At 37.2% G+C, this 23,920-nt stretch overlaps 1 protein-coding gene across 2 annotated transcripts; it reads right to left on the bottom strand.

Moving 5' to 3' along the window:
- Positions 1–6,529: 6,529 nt before the first annotated feature.
- On the bottom strand, positions 6,530–23,543 carry NIFK (nucleolar protein interacting with the FHA domain of MKI67). Of its 2 annotated transcripts, none has more exons than XM_051985720.1 (7): positions 23,349–23,543; positions 22,031–22,159; positions 18,271–18,379; positions 15,738–15,949; positions 8,530–8,595; positions 8,319–8,381; positions 6,530–7,579 (listed from the first exon to the last, which is right to left on the bottom strand). In XM_051985720.1, the coding sequence occupies exons 1-7, from the start codon at positions 23,514–23,516 to the stop codon at positions 7,385–7,387; spliced, it is 942 nt and encodes a 313-aa protein (XP_051841680.1). In that variant the 5' UTR covers positions 23,517–23,543; the 3' UTR covers positions 6,530–7,384. The 2 variants fall into 2 exon arrangements, with proteins under 2 accessions (XP_051841680.1, XP_051841681.1); XM_051985721.1 differs by lacking the exon at positions 15,738–15,949 and adding an exon at positions 12,535–12,746.
- Positions 23,544–23,920: the final 377 nt, after the last annotated feature.

Raw genomic sequence — 23,920 nt, 5'->3', positions numbered from 1 at the left:
AAACAAAATGAAACAAAACAAGAGAACATTTTCATGTGCACAGCAGAATAGGGAGGATTCAAAATATGTAACAACAAATGCCAATTAAAGAAAGTATATATATTAGAAGAAATTATATTCATTGGTATCTGTCTTTTCTTTACTTCCTTGTAAGTTGTTCTTTTGTTCTCTGCTGTATACCTTATTTACTTTATTCTTTCTCCTCCCCCCCCCCATTTCATCTCCCCCATCCTCCAGCAGGCTATAGTTAAGAAAGGACACATTTATATATACACATGTACATATATAAATACACATACATGCATATACACACACATATTTCCTTTTCATCTCCACCCTCCCAAGCAAGCTATGGTTAAGATATATTTATGTATACATACCCACACTCACACACATATAACCCACATACACACGTCTTTTCTATCCCTATTGCTTCTTTAATTAAATTCTCCATAACTTGCCTTGCTATTACTTAACTTCCCCCCCATCCAAGGATCCCTCCCCTTGTCTTCTTCCCTTAGCCTTTACTTCATCCACCTATCCCTTCCCCCTTATTTCTTTAAACATTTTAGAGGGTGCTACACCCTTCATGGTATATATGTAGGGTTGCCTATTGAACCCATTCCCGATGTGAATAGGTTTTCAGAACTGTGAGCCACCCCCCTACTCCCCCAAGGCTTCTGTGTCTATTCTTCCTCTGCACATCATTTGAATAACATGATTATTATTTTTATCTTTACTTTGCCAATCTTTCTTTTGAACTTACTCTATTGTTGATGTAAATCTAAAATATAAAGTATATATTTCCTATGTAAAAAAAATAAATAATTTGACTATGTTTAAACAGTTTGTCCATGTTGAGTTTTTAAAAATTGCTCTTTGATATTAGCTCTTACATGATAAACTTTTTGTTAAATTTGGGTTTGGTTGATAGAAAATCCTGAAAATATGTTAGTTGAATGTCAATTTTTTTCCTCATTCAAAATTATAATTTTGCTGGATATCATATTTTTGGTTACAGGCCTAGTTCTTTTGCTTTTCTGTGGATATGATTTCAAGACTTGATATCTCTTATTGTAGCTGCTGATAAGTCTTATACAATTCCATTTGTAGCTCCAGTATATTTGAATTGTTTTTTTTCTTGTTTCTTGTAAAATTTTCTCTTTGATCTAGGAATTTTGAAATTTGGCAATAATATTCCTATATGTTTTCCACAAATAATCTATTTAAAGTAGTAATTGGAGGATTTTTTCTATTTCTACTTTCCACTAATGTTCTATCACTCCAGGACAATTTTCTAGGATTATTTCCTACATTATTGTGTCAATATTCTCTTTTTGGTCAGAACTTTCTGGCAGTCCAATTATTCTTATATTTTCTCTTCTTGATCTGTTCTGAAGATCTATTGTTTTTCTTATGAGATGTTTCACATTTTGTTCTATTTTCTCATTCTTTATAATCTGTTTTATTTCTTGGTCTCTCATAGTTTCACTGACTTCCCCTTGCCCAATTTTAATTTTTAGAGTTATTTTCATCTTTGAGACTCTACCTCTTCTAATTGGTTAACTTTTCCCCCATAATCTTGTTTTTCTTGGTTTTAATTTTTTTTCTTTAGTTTTTCTTTAAAGTCTCTTATTTGATTTTTGAATTCTTTTTTGAATTCTCCTATAAATTCTCTCTAGGCAGGGAGCCATTTTACATTACTCTTTGGGGTAGAAACTTTTTTTTTTTTTTAACTAAAGTTTTCTCTGAAGATGAACTCTAATCTTCTTGTTTCCATAATGTGTTTCAATGGTGGGGTTCTTTCTTTGGTAGTTCATTTTAAAATAAGAGGTATTAGTGTAAGCCCCTCTAATCATGGGGTAGGAGTGTTATGCCACAGTTCTCTTTAACTGTCCTGACTCAGTTTCCTTGTACAAGTTTCCCTTGTCCCAGTCTCCCTAATTACTGCCCTAAGCTGTAAATCTCCCTCTGGTCCAAGAAGGCTGAGGACCAATTAGTCTAAGGTTATAAATTGTTAGCCCAAGCAAGATAAACAAGAGAGTAGACTTCCTGATTATCTTCTGTCAACATCCCTCTAAAACATTCCAAGGTATTTCACTAACATCTTTATCTCTGGGTGTTCAGACATCATGTCTCTGGATTCCTCTTTGATTCACAGCCTTTTCCAGCTGGGCTTTCCCCGCTCTTTCCCTCTTCTTTGTCTCCAAAAGGTATATAAAGGTTAGAGAGTCTCCATTTTATTGCTGGAGAATAGCAGCTGGCGGTGGATGCTGGACGCTGGATTCTTTGAGACGATAGTCCCCTCCAGACCTGGGACTAACATGAATTCCTTGGTCCCAGTATACTTATCTCTGTCTGACTGGATAATTTGAGACGAGAGTCCTGTCCAGTCAATCTTACTCTCCCATTAATAAAATATTAAAAACTCTCTAATCTCTCTCCTGCCTCAGTTTCTCTGGCATTACAGGAGGATGATTCTTTAAGCTTCCCTTCAGCTCTCCCCTCTGACGAGGAATCCCAAACCAAGAGCTCCCTCCTCCTGCCGGTGCCTGCAGCCCACAGTGTCCCTGCCTCCCTGCCTCTGTACTTACATGTTCTTCTTGTTATCCAATCAGCGGCTCCTGGAAAAACAATCCGAGAGGTCAAAGCGTCTGTGGCTCCAGTCACAACCAAAGAGCCTGAGGGGCCCCTATTTGTTGTTTCTGCAGAGGTCTTTGCACTTCAGACTGGTTAATCCGAGGTCAGGGTTTTTTTTCAGATCTTTAGTTGTATCTGGAGGACCCCTGTTCTGTTCCAAGTCTTCTTGGTTTTTCATCAATCTATGTTTATCTTGAGAAGCAAATTTGTTCTATTTATGGGGGAAATCGGGAGAACTTGAAATTTGCCAACTATTCTGCCATCTTCTCAGAATTCTCCCCCACATTCTCTAGATTTTTGGAACACCATTCTCTTCTGGCTCTCTTCCTCTCTAATCCCTCCTAGTCATGGTTGAGAGATTTTCATCCAGGTCACTCACAGGGCTCTCCCTTGGGCCTCTTCTCCCTCTATCTTAACTACTTCACTTGATGAGCTCAACAGCTCCCACAGATTTAATCTTCATCTCTGTGCTGATTTTGAAATCTGCTTATCCAACCCTAACCTCTCTGCCAACCTCCACTTATACATTTCTAACTGCTTTTTGAACCTCTTGACCTGGATATCTAGCAGACATCTTAAACTCAGCGTTTCCAAAAACCCTCCTTTCCCTGAACTTTTTTGGTATTACAGGGCACCAAACTCCCAGTCTCTCCACCGAGGTGCCTTGTCCGATTCCTCTCTATTTCTCACTCTCCCACTCCCATAGTCAATCTTTTTGCCAAGACCTGTTGATTTGGAGATTGAGGTAGCAATTCCTACTTCAAAATAAACATGTGACTAATTCACAATGGCCATTCTCTTTGGCAAAAGGAAGGTTTATTTAGGAGTTTACATACAAAATAAGAAGTAAAACAGGGACCAGGAGTGGCAAATATGAAAGAATTAGGAGAGTACATAGAAAGGAGAGGAATTTGCCATGAGACCTAAGCAGGCTGCAGACTGGCAGGTTAGGTCCAGAGGCCACTCCTGATGTCTATTTTACAGATCTTTCCTGCCAAATGTTTAAGTCACCTTTGGCATCTCTGGGCTGAGATCTGACCAGTGCTGCCACTGGTGCAGAAGCCCCAAGGCCTGCTCCTGGTTTACTGGGGCGAGGGTTCTGCTGGCATGGTGCAACAGACCTTTCCTGCTAACCTTCTAAGTTGTCTTTGGCTGGAAAATTGTTTGACTCCATCTCTTTGTAGGTTCTGATGCGCTAAAATTTTAGTCATTATTTAAAAGTATTTGGAGGGGTTTGGGGGAAGAGTTTGGGTGAGATCCTTTTTTGTTTCCTTTATTCTTCCAGCCTTTCTTAATTTTGTACTTTTAGTTTTGGGTTCAGTTCTTCTCTATGGGGAATGTCTGGCCTGAGCTTCTATCTTTTTCTTAATTTTTTTTTTTTTTTTTTTCCAAAATGGTCCTGGGAGAGATCTGCTCACTGTTCTCACAGTCTCAGTTTTTGATCCAGGTTTGGATTTGTTGGCTTGTGTGGTTGAGTACAAAGAGTCCACAGATTCAGAGAAACTAATTTGCTAGCTCCTCTTTGATCTTGGTCTCCCTGCTCTGGTTATTTTACTGTAGGTTTATGTGTGGGAGCTAAAGATTAGAATTGAGTCCCCATTCTGCTTCTGGAATCAGTCACACAGCTTTATTTCTGAAACTTGTGCCTTGATCTGTACATAGGGACCCTCCTACTTGTGACTGCTCCTCTCTCCATTGGAACTGTGTAATGGGCAGCAAAGCTGTCAAATGGTAGTCATTCCCACTCCTAGATCTAGGTCAGGTAGATGTCTCCTGGGATCTCTTTCTGCTTTGCTGCTTACTGCTCTGTGTTCAATCTAAGCATATCATGGTTACTGTTGCAATTCCTTTCATACCTACTTTCATACTGTTGTCCTGCACTTCTAACCAGCCCCACCCCTAGTACCCACAGAGCTACCTTTCTAAGCTATCTCAGGCTGGAAAAGGATTCACTATCATTTTTGACTTTGTTATTCAGAATTTGTGGAGAAAGTGGACTTAGTGAGCTGGGCAAATATGTTGATCAGCCAGAAAATCTATTATCTTATCTCTTCAGGGGCAGGCTTGGTCCTTATAATTATATGCCATAATTTTTTAATTTCAGTTATTTTGGGGGTTGCTTTTTATTTTTTCCATTTACATTGTTGTAAACATCTTTTAAAAAGGGGCTTATATATATTATAGGTTAGAGTGCTGGTCTCCATCAAGAGCAACATTTGAATATTGGCTCAAACACTTACTGGCTAAATGAACATGGGTCATTACTGATATCTCTAAGCATATTACATATGGATTACTGAATGTAAATGGTGTAGCTAGATGGTTCAATGGATAGTGCATGGGCCTAAAGTCAGGAAGACCCAAGTTCAAATCCAGCCTTACTAGCGGTGTAGCTCTGGCAAGTCACTTGGCCTGCTTAGGTCAGGCAGCTAGGCTCCAGGCCCAGGTGATGGGCCTGGAGCAAACAAGACAGAAGTTCAGATCTGGCCTCAGTCACTTGGGCAAGTCACAGCCTTGGCTAATCTAAATCTATTGAAGAACAGTGGAAATAAATGAATAAAAATACACAACCATCTAAAGATCATGTAATGAAAATGTAATTGTACGACAACTGCTAGTACATACTAACCGGAAGGTGGCCTGCAGTGTTTGTCCCTGGAGCATAGTTTATAACGATCTAAGAACTGCAGCATGATGTAGTACAAAAAATACTGAATTTCCTGGATTCAGGAAAGTTGGGTTCCCTATCAGGTCTGGTGTCATGTAAAGATCCTCAAAACCAAAAGTACTACACTTATCAACCGCAGGGTATTGTGGAGAAAGTGACCCTCCCCCCTCCCCAATTACAGTGCCATTCTTGACTCTCTCCCCTGTGTTGTTTTCTTTGTATCCCCTTTACTCTCTTAACACTGCTAACATGATACATGGTTCCTCATCACCTCCTGCTCAATTACTGCAATAGCCTTCGAGTTGGCCTCCGTGCTTCAGGTCTCTCCCCAGTTCAATCTGTTTCTCACTTGGCTGCCAATGGTGTTCCTAAACTGACGAGCACCTCCCTTGCCCTAACATTCCAAGGGCTGCTTTGGGATTGTATATAAAATTTTGTTTGGCATCTACAGCCCTTCACACAATCTGTACCTTTACCTTTCTCAACAATCTAGTGACAACAGGCCTCTTACTGTGTTCATTAAAAACACTCCCAATTCTGTGGGTTTTCATCTACTGTTCCCCCTGCCTACATTGGTGTCCTCCCTCAACTCTTCCTTACTACAAGACTCAAATCCTTTGCAAGCCTGTCCAGATCTCTCCCACTTCTAGTGCCTTATTCTGAGAATACCACTCTCATTTATATTGCATTAATCTCACATGTATACAATAGGAATACTTTGTGGGAGGGGGAAGAGTAGGGATGCTGTTTTTTGTTTTTGAATCTCTAATAATTGCTTCTTGGTGACACTACCTTTCTGTAATTTACAGTAGATAATTTATGGCCATTCAAATTAAGGATAGGAGGGATAAGTGCTCCTAGAGTGAAATACTTAACTTGGTTGTCTAGAATTTAAAAAATGTTTTGTACAAAATCATTTTTAATTTTGCTATAGGCCTGTGCACATCTAGATAGCCACATAAAAGGAGGCTCTGTAGTTCAGCCTGGGAACTTAACTATTTATGTCCAATGTAGGCATTAAGGAGCCAAGAACATTTGGATCCCAATTTGATGGCTCAGATTTAGGTAAAAAGGAAAGTGGTAGAGAATCCAGGCCTCCAACCCTCCCTCCTCCCCAGACCCCTGCAGGTACCCATGCATTATTATTTTTCTCTAGTTATCAGCCAAGTTCTATTATTTTATGAATTCTCAATTGACTACTGGGAGCTTAAATCGTTCACATTTATGATTTGAAAAGCACTTTAATACATATTGTTCTCAAATTTTAATATAAAGGTAAACTGTTAGAAAATAATTGTACTTGTCAAATAAGGTAGCTGAGAACAAACAACTACTACCTTCTATATACTCCATGAAAATAAGCCATTAGGTAAACACAAAAGGAACAATTTGTTTTATACTACAGGAATATCATAAATGGATTTTTTTTGGGGGGACAATGAATAACTACAGTTGTAATGTGTTAATATTACTGCAAAATAACAGGTCCAGTAACAAAAGGGCATGCCTTTAACATGAATTTCTTTGTTAGTATGTTGGGCAAAGATTAGGTTACAAGCTGATGCCCCAAACCAATGTGATTTAATATAGTTTTCAGTAAGTGTTCCTTCCAACCACAGGGTTCATCTATGGGATTATGGATAAACAAAAGCAACAGAATTGGAAACTATTTGTATTATTAGTGAGCAGCACAAGTAGGGCAACTGAAAGGCTAGTTATGTATTAATACTTTTTGTCAAAAGGTTAAATTTTTCTTTTTTATGTATGCATACTGATGTTGTTTCTTCCCCTAAATCTGAGTACTATTTTTCTACATCTTAAAAAGCCTGAAAATGTTTAACTTGTTTTAACGTGCTAAAGAATAAGTAAATACAAAAGTAATTTTACTTCCTTTCATAAAAACATTATTAAAGTATTATTAAAGTATTATTACATAAATGGAAGAATTTTACAAAAGTTTTCCCCCCACAAAACTAACAATGAATAAATGGTTAAGAACAACCACTCAAAACTGCCATTCTATACAAAGAATAGGTTCTAATAACAAAACCCAAGTTCTCCTGGCAGATGTCATATTCAGGATAAACCTTTATTGTTCTTTGCCTTTTTTCTTCTTGAACTTGGTGGAGTCTGAGTCAATGGAGTTGCTTTCTTGTTAACAATTGGTGGTAGCTTAAGTACAATTTCATTATCTTCATCATCATCATTCATTTCAGCTGCTTGAGCTTTCCGCCTCTCTAAAAATGTTGGTGAACAAATGGGTGTGGGCCCCTAGATAAAAAAGCAAAAGAAAAAAAATATGTTGAATGCCATTTATGATTTGTATATATACTTTAAATTTTCAGAGCTACAGAAATGTGCACTCTTTCTAAGATGAAATAAGGATGCAAGAGGTAATCTAATACAAATTTTATTTTACAGATTAGAGACTTAAGTAAGAGGCTAGGAAAGTCAAGTGATTTGCACTAAATCAAAGAGTTAGGACATTAGACCTAAGTATCAGTTCATTTTTAGAAAGCAGCTATAAAGCTGGTTTCTACATTAATTTCAAGGTCATTATACCGTGACATATTTAACATGCATAGGACTGCTTGCCATCTGGGGGAGAGGGTGGAGGGAGAGAAGGGAAAAATCAGAACAGAAGTGAGTGCAAGGGATAATGTTGTAAAAAATTACCCTGGCATGGGTTCTGTCAATAAAAAGTTATTAAAAAAAAAAAAAATTTTCAAGGCCCTATCATACCTCTTAATTCAATTTGCATATACAAGTAGGTAATAGTTCAGATACAGTAAATAACATGACTCATATCTTCCCCTCTAAATTAATGAGAACATTAATACTGCAGGTCCATGATATTGATTGCAAATACTACTTTTTCAGATTATACATCGCGTATAAATTTAGGTGAATCAAAATGTTTTAACAGAAATGAATTACTTATCTTCATCTATAGAATTTATTATAGATACTGTGTCTAAAACTCTATGCAATGTAAATAATGTAAATTTACCTGGCTATCCACAGAATCAAATGCAGTTTCTGAAATATTCATTTTTTCTTTCTTGGGTAAATCCTGTAATACATTATTTAACATGTTACTTAATATGTACACACATTCCCCATCAATACATTTCTACACATGCATCTCCTCTATTCATTCTGCTGGCTTCTGAAACAATCTTAGTTATCTATTGCTAACATTTGGTTCCCCAAACACTTACCTCATTATCAACAGACTTTTGAAGAGTAGTCCCTGAAACCTTCTTTTTTCTCCTGTTCCGTAAAACCTTAAAACAAAATTTTAAGAAGATAAAAGTTTTAATACAGTTTCAAGATTATTACTTGTTATTGATGATAATTTAAACTAGTAATTTTCATCCTTTATTTTCATGGACACCCTGCTTCTCCCACCCCAGCCTTGTGAAGTGTAGAGGGCCACAGACAGCGGGGGAAACTCTGGGCTAAAGGGTCTTATACCTTACCCAGAGTTCCCCCAATATCCGTGGCTCTCTACATAGAAGCCCAGAGATCCCTTTCTTAGAACAGTTTTTAAATGAATTAAAAAGGAAACCAATTATATTGAGATAGCTATAAAAATATTATGAAAAAAGAGTTAATAGACTGCAAGTTAAGTACTCCTGAAATCTTCCATATATAACATAAAACATAGCAGTTGCTTCCCTTAAGAGGTTTAGATGCTTCTAGTAAGGTGGAGAGAGAGAAAAAGGCAAGGATGAAATCCAAAGTTCTCTAGGAAAATTTGTGGAGGGCAAAACCAAAGCCAACCAAGAAGAGTTGTTGGAATAAAAGAATTTGTACTAATTTCATGGAGGGTAGCAGCTGAGATGTGCCTTGAAGGGGGATTTTTAACAAGCCTAGGGAAGGAAAACAGAAGTTTGTTGAGAGAGCAAGTTGAATATTCCAATCTGGGTTGTGAAAGGAAATAATGGAAAACAAGGCTAGAATGACAAACTGGACAATTAAGATTGCGGACTGACTTGAATGTTAGGCCAAAAAATTTCTATTTTATCTTAGGAGCCATAAAAAGTTGTGGAAAAGCTTTTTGGCATAGAATGCAACATAGTCATATCTATACATTAGGGAAGAACCTTGTTGTTGTTTGCCCTTTGTTCTCAAAGAGGACCATGATATTAGGCAGGTAGTACATGACATGCAAGTGAATTAAATAGATTTAAGCAAGGGAGAGCTGGGCAAGGTTCCCCTGCCTCACTTTCCCCTCCAGAGCCATCTGGGTCCAGTGACCAGATTTAGATCAGAAACTATAGATATAGCCCTACAGGAAATGGGAGATTTTGGCCTTTTTAAGCTAGGTCTCAGTTTGATTGAGGCTGCATCCATCCCCTGATTAAGGCTAGGTAGCTCCTCAGGCAAAGACTCTTTTACCTAGTCCCTCCCCCCCTCCAAAAAAAAATTCTAGAACTAATTAGCCTGATGCAGAGTATACTTGTAAGCAGAGAACAAATGACAAGACTGAAACTGAATGAGCTCTAAGGAGAAGGGAGAGAAATAATGTTCCCGACATTTTGAAGGAAAATGGTAGTGTTCTCAACAGAAAGAAAACTGAGAACACAGAAGAGGAGTTGTGTTCTGGAAATTTCTACCCTTCTCCGCTCCAATATCTCAAAACATAAACCTATGAGATTATTTGAAATATAGGAAGGAGTTCCAGATGTTGGAATTGAACATTTAGATTTGAAGATTAAATAGAGGTAAAAATTAAGCCATGGAAATAGATGAAGCAAAGAAGTTTAGAGAGAGCTAAGATGAAGTAGGAAGGGAAATTATATTTAAGGAATAGTCAAGTAGACAATGAATCAATGAAGATGACTGAAGATAAATAGGTAAAGAAGCAGCAGGAACGAATAATGTTATGAAAGTCAAAGAAGAAGAGAATATTCAAGAAGTAGGTGTAAATGACTAAAACAAATTTCAGCAAGGTCAAGAAGGGAAAAAGAAATTTACCAATTAGAAAGTACTAGTAATTTGTATTGGCATTTGAAGAAAATCCATAAATACAGTATAGGGACACAGAGAGAATATGGAAGAAGCTGTTAAGAGTCCAAATAGGATCAAAGACTTAAGCTGTTCAGAAAGACATCAGAGTCATGTTCGGGAAGCCAGCCGATCCACAGTAAGGTAACATGTTTATAATTATATAATATGTACCCTCATCCCCACTTTAGCTGTTAACTAACAAAGCTGACCTACAAAGAACCTACGCTATATAAACATAATTAAGCCATATCTGAAAATTGCTTTAAAAATCAATCATTTCAGCTTTGAACTGGTCCAGGAAAAAAAAGAGGTGGGGGGGAGGGAAGGAGAAGGGGAAGATAGACACACAATCCTCTAAGATCTTAGGAAGAAGCTAAAAAATAAGCTTGACTTTTGTCATTGGGTTGACAAGTTTTTCTACTGTCTGCTGCCCATTCTGCCCTTCACATTTAGCCCATTCGTCATGGAAAGGACTACGTCACTTCTAGACTCTGAGCATTCTATCCTAGGTTGGAAAGGACTATTAACACAGGCCTGAGCACTGCTTCTTCCATCCTCCTGTGCTAGACAAAAGCACGGTAGCTGCTGCTACTGCTAGGGCCTAATGCTTCCTTCCTAAATTGGAGAATAGATATAGTACAACACAAAAGTTAACAAGCTACAAACTTCTCTAGGCCAGTACATGTGCTTTATTTCTCTATGTGAAAGCAGCATTTCTGTTGGAGTTAAGGAAATGCCCTTGAAGCCCGAGTTCTATGATCTTCAGAGACCCCAAGTTAGAAGAGAATGAATAGTTCATTAAGGGAGCCAGGGTGAAGTATGGGGTGCAGGAGGGAGAGTAGAAACTTTTTCAACTAATACAGCATTCCTGATTGTCCTCAGCTAATTAAGTGGGAGGCAATGGGTGTCCAAATCCTTAATTCTATAAATATCTCTGGGCCTCTAAGGGAGAATTCAGGATTATCTTTTCAAATGCTATTCCTTCATCCCAAAGGTTGACAACAAAGATCCGATTGATCTATTGCAGCAAAATTAAGTGTCTCTCAAATTCCAAGTTAAAAATCAAAACTCAATATAGTTTCTTTAGCACAGTTAAAAAATACTAAGATACAACGGATCTGCTTTGGATTGCATTACCTCACTGCTAAGAATTTCATATTGCCTTTTTAAAGGCAAGTTATTTCCATATACAATTTTAGGATTGCAAATTCAGCTGCATAATTCTTCAAAAGGTCATTCATTCAAAACCAAAGTGTTTTATATGACTTCCTAAAAGCTAGTTAGCTTTGTAAGTTTCAGAAGGTTGCTCTTAAATTGGGTGACAATATCTAAGGAATCCAGTCCTAGTTGGAATTAGTCTTCCTAATGAAGGGAAATCTTTCTCCATTCTCTAAACTTCAGCCCCTCTAAGCTGCTCTAAAGGTAAACTGAGATCTTTAAGAGATTCTCCCAGCAGAATATAAAGGCTTAAATTATCAGGCTGTTAATCCAAACAAAACCAGAAGGTCTAAAACAAAATTTGCCCAATCACCTTCATTTCACCTGGCCTAAAGAAGTTCACCCTCTAATTGTTTATGAGGTGAAGCTCACAGCTAGCAACCACCATTCCAGAAGCATTACCAAAAGTATGAGAACTAGTCAGGGCTTACCATCCTTTGCACTGCCAATTCACTGAGTTCATTATGTTGGGATAAAGATGTTTTTATCCTTCAAAAAACTAGGGCAAATATTCTAGTCTGGTCTTGATTCAATCAAGTCTTTGAAGTACTTTAGGTTTGATATCAGAACAGAATGAGATATTAGCCTTAACAGATAAATATTCAAGATGATTTAACAGAGCTTCCTTTTCTAAATTCCTTATCAAGATTATCAGCCAAGTATCAAGAGAACCTCTGGAGCCATTCAGGACTGCTTTGTGGTCAGATGATGAGAACAGAGTCAACCAAATGTGGAGGAAATCTCCATACCTTTTAAGGAAAAACTAGATTAATTTGCCTGGGAGTAGGGATTAGGATATTGCTTCTATTATAGAATGGTAGTGATATTCGACTTATCTTCAAATTTAAGGTGCCATAAAGTAAATAAACTTTACTGAATAAATTCCCAAGGTTTACTTTCGGCAAAGATAAATTCCTAACTTGGCCAAATTCATAAAATTCTTAAAACACATCAGACATTATATTAAATGTACTTCATGAAGAAACACCTACTAATTTAGGGAATGTATAATCAATTCCCTTTTCAGCTAATCTCTTTCGGAGCTTATTTTCTTTCTTTTTAAATCGTTTTTCCATTCTTATCTTTTCTTCATATGTCCGTTCCTTGTTATAGCGTTTTACTGCTGGATGAGAGGGCTTTGAAAATGGAATGTCACAGCCTTTGAAAAGTTCTTCATGTACTTTTTCAGGTGGCACAAAATGACCTATAAAATACAAACAAAAGGTCTCTCAAGCAAAATTGAAGATGCTTTCCCTAGTTACTAACTTTTGAACCATAATAAGTTATAGAATATAATTAATGAGGAAAAAGTATTATTGATCTCATAAATAATATGCTTCATTTCATGTGTTAGAACAATGATAACGAAATCTTTGAGTTCTTTATATACTTAGTTCTGAAATTCTTATAGGAGGTCCATTGTTACATTTATTTTATTGTCATTTCCTTACCACCAATCCTTTTATATTTAATGTTCCAGAAGTAATCAAAGTTCAGTTGGAAACAGAAAGTTTCCAAGAAATTTTCATTTGCCTGTCTGTAGCTTTATGATAACTAGTATCTATATATAAGTTACTATGTATATCAGGCACTATGCTAAGGCTTTATAAATGTCATCTCATTTTATCCTCACAATAACTTTGGGAAATAGTTATCCCCATCCTATGAATGAGGAAACCGACTAATAAGAGGTAAACTAACTTGCCCACGGAGACACAGGTAGTTAAGTGTCAAAGGCTGCATGTTAAGTGTTCCCAACTCCAAGCCCAGAGCTCCATCCATTGCCATCACCAGCTACCTCACTACTTACTAATTTTAACTAATACTGGATTCTAGATCTCCTGATCTTTAGGCTAGTGTTCAGAAATGTACAAGCATGGAAGACTATAATCATCTTAAATAATAATTATTATTTAAAGTATAGCACGGGTTTAAGGCATGGATAATAAAACCTATCTTTCTTTTGTCTTTTGAAAATTATTCTGTACTTATTTTAAAATATGTAAATAGCTGAATGATAGTGAAACCCAGAGTGGCTAGAACCACTCTAACCATTTAATTCAGAAGATATTAGAAAGCTCTCTAGCATCAGCAATTATTCACAGAGCAAAAAGCTGAATATTACCTATGTGTCAAATTAATTGCAAAATGGTTCAACTGTGTTATCAAAATGTAATGAATTATTATGGGACTGCTGTTGCTCAATCATTTCTGTTATGTCTGACTCTTCTTGAACCCATGTGGAGTTTTCTCAGTACATACTGGAATGACTTGCCATTTCTTTCTCCAATTCATTTCACAAATGAAGAAATGGGGGGGGGGGGGGGGGGGAAGATAGACACACAATCCTCTAAGATCTTAGGAAGAAGCTAAAAAATAAGCTTGACTTTTGTCATTGGGTTGACAAGTTTTTCTACTGTCTGCTGCCCATTCTGCCCTTCACATTTAGCCCATTCGTCATGGAAAGGACTACGTCACTTCTAGACTCTGAGCATTCTATCCTAGGTTGGAAAGGACTATTAACACAGGCCTGAGCACTGCTTCTTCCATCCTCCTGTGCTAGACAAAAGCACGGTAGCTGCTGCTACTGCTAGGGCCTAATGCTTCCTTCCTAAATTGGAGAATAGATATAGTACAACACAAAAGTTAACAAGCTACAAACTTCTCTAGGCCAGTACATGTGCTTTATTTCTCTATGTGAAAGCAGCATTTCTGTTGGAGTTAAGGAAATGCCCTTGAAGCCCGAGTTCTATGATCTTCAGAGACCCCAAGTTAGAAGAGAATGAATAGTTCATTAAGGGAGCCAGGGTGAAGTATGGGGTGCAGGAGGGAGAGTAGAAACTTTTTCAACTAATACAGCATTCCTGATTGTCCTCAGCTAATTAAGTGGGAGGCAATGGGTGTCCAAATCCTTAATTCTATAAATATCTCTGGGCCTCTAAGGGAGAATTCAGGATTATCTTTTCAAATGCTATTCCTTCATCCCAAAGGTTGACAACAAAGATCCGATTGATCTATTGCAGCAAAATTAAGTGTCTCTCAAATTCCAAGTTAAAAATCAAAACTCAATATAGTTTCTTTAGCACAGTTAAAAAATACTAAGATACAATGGATCTGCTTTGGATTGCATTACCTCACTGCTAAGAATTTCATATTGCCTTTTTAAAGGCAAGTTATTTCCATATACAATTTTAGGATTGCAAATTCAGCTGCATAATTCTTCAAAAGGTCATTCATTCAAAACCAAAGTGTTTTATATGACTTCCTAAAAGCTAGTTAGCTTTGTAAGTTTCAGAAGGTTGCTCTTAAATTGGGTGACATATCTAAGGAATCCAGTCCTAGTTGGAATTAGTCTTCCTAATGAAGGGAAATCTTTCTCCATTCTCTAAACTTCAGCCCCTCTAAGCTGCTCTAAAGGTAAACTGAGATCTTTAAGAGATTCTCCCAGCAGAATATAAAGGCTTAAATTATCAGGCTGTTAATCCAAACAAAACCAGAAGGTCTAAAACAAAATTTGCCCAATCACCTTCATTTCACCTGGCCTAAAGAAGTTCACCCTCTAATTGTTTATGAGGTGAAGCTCACAGCTAGCAACCACCATTCCAGAAGCATTACCAAAAGTATGAGAACTAGTCAGGGCTTACCATCCTTTGCACTGCCAATTCACTGAGTTCATTATGTTGGGATAAAGATGTTTTTATCCTTCAAAAAACTAGGGCAAATATTCTAGTCTGGTCTTGATTCAATCAAGTCTTTGAAGTACTTTAGGTTTGATATCAGAACAGAATGAGATATTAGCCTTAACAGATAAATATTCAAGATGATTTAACAGAGCTTCCTTATCAAGATTATCAGCCAAGTATCAAGAGAACCTCTGGAGCCATTCAGGACTGCTTTGTGGTCAGATGATGAGAACAACAGAGTCAACCAAATGTGGAGGAAATCTCCATACCTTTTAAGGAAAAACTAGATTAATTTGCCTGGGAGTAGGGATTAGGATATTGCTTCTATTATAGAATGGTAGTGATATTCGACTTATCTTCAAATTTAAGGTGCCACAAAGTAAATAAACTTTACTGAATAAATTCCCAAGGTTTACTTTCGGCAAAGATAAATTCCTAACTTGGCCAAATTCATAAAATTCTTAAAACACATCAGACATTATATTAAATGTACTTCATGAAGAAACACCTACTAATTTAGGGAATGTATAATCAATTCCCTTTTCAGCTAATCTCTTTCGGAGCTTATTTTCTTTCTTTTTAAATCGTTTTTCCATTCTTATCTTTTCTTCATATGTCCGTTCCTTGTTATAGCGTTTTACTGCTGGATGAGAGGGCTTTGAAAATGGAATGTCACAGCCTTTGAAAAGTTCTTCATGTACTTTTTCAGGTGGCACGAAATGACCTATAAAATACAAACAAAAGGTCTCTCAAGCAAAATTGAAGATGCTTTCCCTAGTTACTAACTTTTGAACCATAATAAGTTATAGAATATAATTAATGAGGAAAAAGTATTAAATATTGATCTCATAAATAATATGCTTCATTTCATGTGTTAGAACAATGATAACGAAATCTTTGAGTTCTTTATATACTTAGTTCTGAAATTCTTATAGGAGGTCCATTGTTACATTTATTTTATTGTCATTTCCTTACCACCAATCCTTTTATATTTAATGTTCCAGAAGTAATCAAAGTTCAGTTGGAAACAGAAAGTTTCCAAGAAATTTTCATTTGCCTGTCTGTAGCTTTATGATAACTAGTATCTATATATAAGTTACTATGTATATCAGGCACTATGCTAAGGCTTTATAAATGTCATCTCATTTTATCCTCACAATAACTTTGGGAAATAGGTATCCCCATTCCTATGAATGAGGAAACCGACTAATAGAGGTAAACTAACTTGCCCACGGAGACACAGGTAGTTAAGTGTCAAAGGCTGCATGTTAAGTGTTCCCAACTCCAAGCCCAGAGCTCCATCCATTGCCACCACCAGCTACCTCACTACTTACTAATTTTAACTAATACTGGAGTCTAGATCTCCTGATCTTTAGGCTAGTGTTCAGAAATGTACAAGCATGGAAGACTATAATCATCTTAAATAATAATTATTATTTAAAGTATAGCATGGGTTTAAGGCATGGATAATAAAACCTATCTTTCTTTTGTCTTTTGAAAATTATTCTGTACTTATTTTAAAATATGTAAATAGCTGAATGACAGTGAAACCCAGAGTGGCTAGAACCACTCTAACCATTTAATTCAGAAGATATTAGAAAGCTCTCTAGCATCAGCAATTATTCACAGAGCAAAAAGCTGAATATTACCTATGTGTCAAATTAATTGCAAAATGGTTCAACTGTGTTATCAAAATGTAATGAATTATTATGGGACTGCTGTTGCTCAATCATTTCTGTTATGTCTGACTCTTCTTGAACCCATGTGGAGTTTTCTCAGTACATACTGGAATGACTTGCCATTTCTTTCTCCAATTCATTTCACAAATGAAGAAATGGGGGGGGGGGGGGGGGGGGAAGAGTTAAGTGACTTCCCCCAGTATCATGCATAGGTAGTGTCTAAGATCCTATTTTAACTCAGGAAGATGAATTCACCTGACTCAAGACCTGGCAGTCTATCCACTGAGCCTCTCAGCTGTCCAAAGGGGTGTGGGAACGCTAGATGTGGAATGCAGCATCTCAAGAATGAAGTAGGTACTCAGTACACCAGAGGTACCATAGCAAAATAGTAGAGGATGCCAAACAAACACATACTTATAGAGATTGCATTCCAGGTAGGCAAAACAAAACTACGAAACTAGATAATAATTTTAAGCAATACCCATTAACATTCCACTTATGTGGAGATCAGAGCACAGATTTATAGCTAAAAGAAAACACAGAGGTCAAACCCAAGTCTTTGAAAACTATCACTTAGAGATACCAACTTGCTCAAAGTCACAAAGAGAGCAAACAGAAGAGCAATGATTTGAACTCAGGTTTTCCAACTCCACATCTGGATTTCTTTCTTTTATACCAAACTGCATCTTGTTTTTATCTTGGGGCAGGCTGACCTATTGCTCACTTAAAGAGAAATTCTGCTTTGTTGAAACTACTGTAAATTATGGTAATGTTTTAGTAAGACTTCCTTCAGACCCAATCACAGTAAAATTTATGTAAGATAAAAGCTTGACAAATAGAATATTCATCATGTAGAATGTTCTCCTATGCGGTTGGAAAAGTAAAGAATCACTGTCTAATCAGGCAGGAAACATAGTCATGCCCTGGATGGTACTTTATAGACATGCTTTTTCCTGGCTCACACCTTGTCCCTGTTTCCTTCAAGGGACAAGGATCAAGTTAATTATTTTGCTTTAAAAATGAGGGAAGCTCAAATAAGTTTTTCATGAAATTATCTTTAAAAAGCTCATTGCTCTTACAGCATTACATAACCTATACATTTTTGATAAGTATTACTCTAAAATTAAAACTGGAAAATGAACCTAAATCTCACCCATCATCCACAAGGAATTACTCTGGAAAGTAAATGAATTGTTTCTAAGTGGCTGAGCAGCTTGATCACCATACACAAAAACCACCACCACTAGTAATTTTAAATGTAAGACAAAAAAGAAAATGAGAAGACTGTCCATCTCTGGGATGGAGACCATAATACAATGATGTCACAAGTCTGACAGGAAAACATCTTCCAAACAGAGATACTTACACTTCAATAGCCTTTCACAAAAAAGGTAGTTGTTCATTGTATCAGCAACAATCTTAGCAACATCATCAGATTCAAACTCCAGAAATCCATAGCCCTTACTATTTCCAGTCTGCAAGAGAAAGTCCATCATGAGAAGGCACAGTGTGAAAATTTTAATAGTCAAACCAAAGCATTTCACTAATTAAATCATGTAAATTACTTGTTAAGTATGCCAGACCAAAGACATCTAACAGAATACTTCACACAATGATAAATGGCCAGCAATTAAAATTAAAAAAATAATAATAGTCTTTTATTTTTCAAAATACATGCAAAAATATTTTCAATATTCACCCTTGCAAAACCTCATGTTCCAAATTTTTCTCCTTCCCCTGAACAGCAAGTTATCCAATATAGTTTAAACATGTGCAATTCTAAACATATTTCCAAATTTATCATGCCATGCCAAGAAAAATCAGATCAAAAGATAAAGAAAATAAGAAAAAAAAAAAAGCAAACATCAACAAAAAAGATGAAAATACTGTGGTATAATACACATTGAGTCTTCATAGTTCTCTCTCTGGAGGTCGACAGCTACTTTCTATCACAACTTTATTGGAAATGTCTTGAATCACCTCATTGTTGAAAAAAGCAAAGTCCACCATAGTTGATCACATAAGCTTGTTGTTACTATGTACAATATTCTCTTGGTTCTAGTCACCTCACTTAGTATCAGTTTATTTAAGTCTAGCCAGGCTTTTCTGTAATTAGCCGTTTATCATTTCATATAGAATAATGATGTCTCATTATATTCATATCATAACTTATTCAGCCATTCCTCAAATGACAGGTATCCCTCAGTTTCCAGTTCCTTGCCACTACAAAAAGGGCTGCTTTTAACATTTTTGCACATGTGAGAACTTTTCCCTTTTTTTAGGATCTCTTTAGGGTACAGTCCTAGTAGAGATTCTACTGGATCAAAGGTAATGGACAGTTTCATGGTCCTTTGGACTTAGTTCCAAATTGCTCTCCAGAATGCGTGGATCAGTTCGCAACTCCACCAACAATGTATTAGTGTCCTAGTTTTCCCATATCCCCTCCAACATTTATCATTATCTTCATCTTAGCCAATCTGAGAAGTGTGAGGTACTACCGTACCTCAGAGTTGTCCTAATTTGCATTTCTTTAATCAATAGTGATTTAGAACATTTTTTCATATGATTAGAAATGGCTTTAATTTCTTCACCTGAAAATTGTCTGTTCATATCCTTTTGACCATTCATCAATTAAGGAATGGCTTGTAGTCTTATAAACTTGAGTCAATTCTCTAATATGTATTTTAGAAATGAGGCCTTTATCAGAAACACTGGATGTAAAATCCCCCTTACCTATCAGCTTTCTGCTTCCCTTCTCATCGTAGTTTCATTTACTTTTGTTTGTATGAAACCTTTTTAATTTAATATAAATATCCACTTTGCAAAGTTCATAAGGTCCTCTAATTTTTCTTTGGCCATAAATTCCTTCTTTCTCCACAGATCTGAGAGAAAAACTTATCCCTTGTTCTCATAATTTGCTTACAGTATCATCCTTTATGTATAAATCATGAACCCATTTCGACCTTATCTTGATATAAGGTGTTAGGTGTTGGTCAACGCTTAGTTTCTGCCATACTATTTTCCACTTTCCCTAGCAATTTTTGTCAAATAGTGATTTTTATCCCAGAAGCTGGAGTCTTTGGGTTTATCAAACATTAGGTTACTATAATCATTGACTATTTTATCTTGTGAACCTAATGTATTTTACTGATCCAGAGAGACAAGCAGGCGGGGAAGGCAGGGAGAAAAAATTTGTAACAAAGTTTTGCAAGGGTGAATGCTGAAAACTAGCTTTGCATATATTTTGAAAATAAAAAGCTATTTTAAAAAAAAAGACAAGTAGAGACTTGTTTGCTTGGATCTCATCAATTTGTGTGGGAGGATGTCTAAAAGATCTGCCTTTCCAGGTCTCAGAATAATAATCTTAAGAATTGGAAAACTTTTGTGGTCAATAAATTTGTTTTTCTGCCAACTTCTAACTACTGCTCTAGTTCTAGCCTTTGGGACATAACAGCCCTTCAAAAACTTGAAGACTGGTGGTATGCTAAATAACCTGACTCTCCAAAGTACGTTGGGGTTGTTATTGTTAGTAAGCCCACCCAAAGCTAAGAAATGATATTCAGACCAGTATCTTATCATCTTTAAGGTCAATTTTCAAGTCCTGGATCAAAATTCCTAATATTTCCTTGGGAGAAAGGACAGTGGGAGGGAAAATTTTGGAAGCAGTAGCTTCCACTGGGATAAAATGTCATGATCAACTATATATTGTTGTTCACTCATGTCCAACTTTTTGAGGTCCCATTTGAGGCTTTCTTGGCAAAAATACTCATTTTACAGATGGGGAAACTGAAGCAAACAGGGTTGTGACTTGCCCAGTAACACATAAGAGGTAAATGTTTTGAGACCTGATTTGAACTAAGGAAGTAGAGTCTTTTTGGCTTGAGGAATATCCACTGCATCACCTAGTTGCCCCCAATCTGACTATAAATCTTTGGTATAATAGAACAGATTTAACCTGCAAGAATCTTCAGAGTTTTTCTATTGCTTCTAGGATAAAATACAGGTATGCCTTCACCTAACACTTAAAACTCTATAATCTGGCTCCATTTCTATCACTCCAGATTTCACAGTATTCTACCTTACAACTTCTACATTTCAATCAAAATACTCTATTTGCTGTTCCTTGACCCAAATATCAAGGATTAATCTTGTCTTTAAGGATCTGCACATTAGCTTCTTTAAGGTTCAACTAAGGTACTACCTTTGATCTTTGTTAACTTCACTTAGCACAGTACTTATAGTAGCCCCTCTTTCACATTATAGCTGCTTAATGTTTACTGATTTGAAAGGAAGCCGATTCCATATGATAAGAAAGATTGTCCCCCACCCCCACCAAAAAAAAAAAAAATTGCCTTCTGGAGTTATTTAATTCTAATTAAAAACTACAGGAATGTCACAGAGCCACATGTTGCAGTATATACACTGAAACAAGAAGCTTATTTATTTATTTTTTTTACATAGCTTACAACAAAGAGTGGAAAGATATCAATTGATAGTATATGAGGAGCATGGGCTCTTGAAAAACAATTCAAATTCACCCTTTCAATGATTTTTTTCAGTCTCAAGGGAGAAGTTAAAACTCTCTGCAAGAGAACAGATACCCACCCACCCCTTGCAATATATATATTCTTTAAAAAATATGACAAATGAAATAATTAAACTTAGCTGGACTTGACTTTTATGGAAATTATTTAATACTATATTACAAGCCAATTGAAAGACAACATACTCAATCCCCTCCCTGACACAAAAACAAATATGGAATCATGATGTATTAAATAAAATTTAGTACAATTACGCTTCCAATAAATTCTTGATGTCTAATTGTCAACAATGCAAAGTGGCTGGAAAAGCACTGAAAAAGGAACAGAAAATGGGATAAAAATATTAAGTTCTACAGAAAGAAAATAAACTTCTTCCATAAAACAAGCTAAATTAAAAATAGAACACTAAACTTGGAATCAGGAAGACCTGAATTTAAATTCTGCCTTGGATAAGTCTTACTTGTGTAATCCTGGGCAAGAAACTTAATTTCTGCAAGCCTGTTTGCAAATATGTAAAATCAATCTCTTAAGGTCCAAAGTCAGGCTTCAAATCTATGATCCTTTGAACCACAAAATCTTTACCTTTTTACTTCGGGAGAGCCTGAGTCTTTTGACAGTTCCAAATTGAGTGAAGTATTCCTTGAGTTGAGGTTCATAAAGTCCTCTGGGAAGGTGACCCAAATACACCACTCCAGGAGTCAGTTTCTCTGGCTGAAAAGATGGGGGGAAAAGAGCTCACATTATTTCTCATTCTCACTTAACCTAAGAAAAGTTTTCCCTTAATATAACTAATCCAATTCTCATCTGTAAAATGGGGCTTATATGCCTTCTTAGGTCCCTTTCAATTCTATGATCTCATACTTGTAATTCTAAAAATGCCTACAAAATCATTTACCATTCATAATCTTTAAAAAAAAAATAGCCAAATTTCAACCTTTCACACATTTATTCATTGTGATTAAGTCTCTGAAACATGACCATCCAAGTTAATAGGATTGCTTTAGATTGCAAACTAGAAAGGTGGGAATGACTTTCATCAAGTAATTGTCTCAACAGAAAAATAAGAGCCTGAATTACTTCCAAACTATTTGGGCTGGAGGAAGAGTGGGAATATCAGAACTTTTGAACTGCTTTTATCCCACTGCCTATATTTGATGTTCTTACCTCAGAGGGTAAGGCAGAAGAATATATTATGAGGGGGTGGTGGCAAGAGGAGTCTTTAAGACATTTAGGATTGGTCAACTCAAGACCTCATATTACTATCTTTACTGTTGTCTCTCCTCAAAAATGCATATTTTCTGTCTCTTGCCTATATTCTAACTCTGGTATCTGCTTAATCAGGGCTTATTTGACTTGACAACCCAAATCCCAGATGTGTTCCAAGATCCCTTCCAGCTTTAATTCTACTGTCTTATTTCTTCATGACCCAGTTCATGTCCCATTTCCTCCAATACGTGTAGTAGTATGATAAGTCTGTCACAGACAGCAGGTCCCTTAAAGGCAAACCCCCTTCCATTACTACAGTGTTTCCCTTTCCCCATCATTCCCTTGAAAATGCCTTTCTCCCAACAAATGTCATGTCAAGTATAAGCTCAGCTATTTTTCTCAGGGAGACCTTCACCTACCGAGGCGCAGGAAACCTGAAAGAGTCATCAAAAAAGAAGGGGGAGGGGCAGGGAGTAGGAAAATTAAACAGCGCGCTCTCGGGCTGAGACAGGGAGCAAGACCCCCGAGGCCGCAATCAGGTCTGAAGGCACGCGCGTGTCCATCTCGTCACAAACCCCCCGGGCACGCGCTGGACCCCTACGGACGCGCGTGGCTCGACCTCCCTGCAATTACCGTTGACTGGTGGCGAGCACGTGCAAGCGTCCCCATCAGCCGATCCTCAACTGCCACTCACCTTATTAGCTCCGCGCTTGCGGACACTCGCCACCCGCTTTTGAAACTCGGTCTGCAGCTTCGGGTCTAGAGACAGAAGCTCTTTGGGAACTGTGTTCACCGTCTTCGACCCCGAGGCTGTAGCCACAGGCATAGCCTCAGTCACATTATTGGACCACTGCTCCGCCATCGCGTCCTCACTCGGGAAACGCCGCACGCCAGTTGGCAGCACAGGAAGTGCGTCACTCTCTGGAGTCCGCGAGCGGAAGATTGGGCGGAGCAATGGAGGGACCGAGGCATTGGAAAGGAGAGCTTCTGGAGCGTCCGTGAAGGGTTTAGAAAGTAGAGGGGGGCGGGGCCTTTGGTTCAGAAGAGCGCATGCGCCACCTGCTGGCCTTCACTTTGCTTTCTTTGGCTCAGTAGAGAGATAGGTTTTCTAGCCCCGGTAGGCGAGTTGGGGATGCTCGAGATGCAGGATCTTCGAAGCCTCAGGAGTCATCCCTTGTCTCCTTAATTTCATAGTTGGGGAAACGAAGGCTTAGAGAGCCTCAGAAACAGATTTGCCCAAGGTCATACAGCCACACTAGCAGACTT

The sequence above is a fragment of the Antechinus flavipes genome, chromosome 3 (assembly GCF_016432865.1).
Source record: "Antechinus flavipes isolate AdamAnt ecotype Samford, QLD, Australia chromosome 3, AdamAnt_v2, whole genome shotgun sequence".
Taxonomy (NCBI): domain Eukaryota; kingdom Metazoa; phylum Chordata; class Mammalia; order Dasyuromorphia; family Dasyuridae; genus Antechinus; species Antechinus flavipes.
Note: the sequence above shows the minus strand (reverse complement) of the source record. Positions and strands in the feature narration are given on the sequence as shown.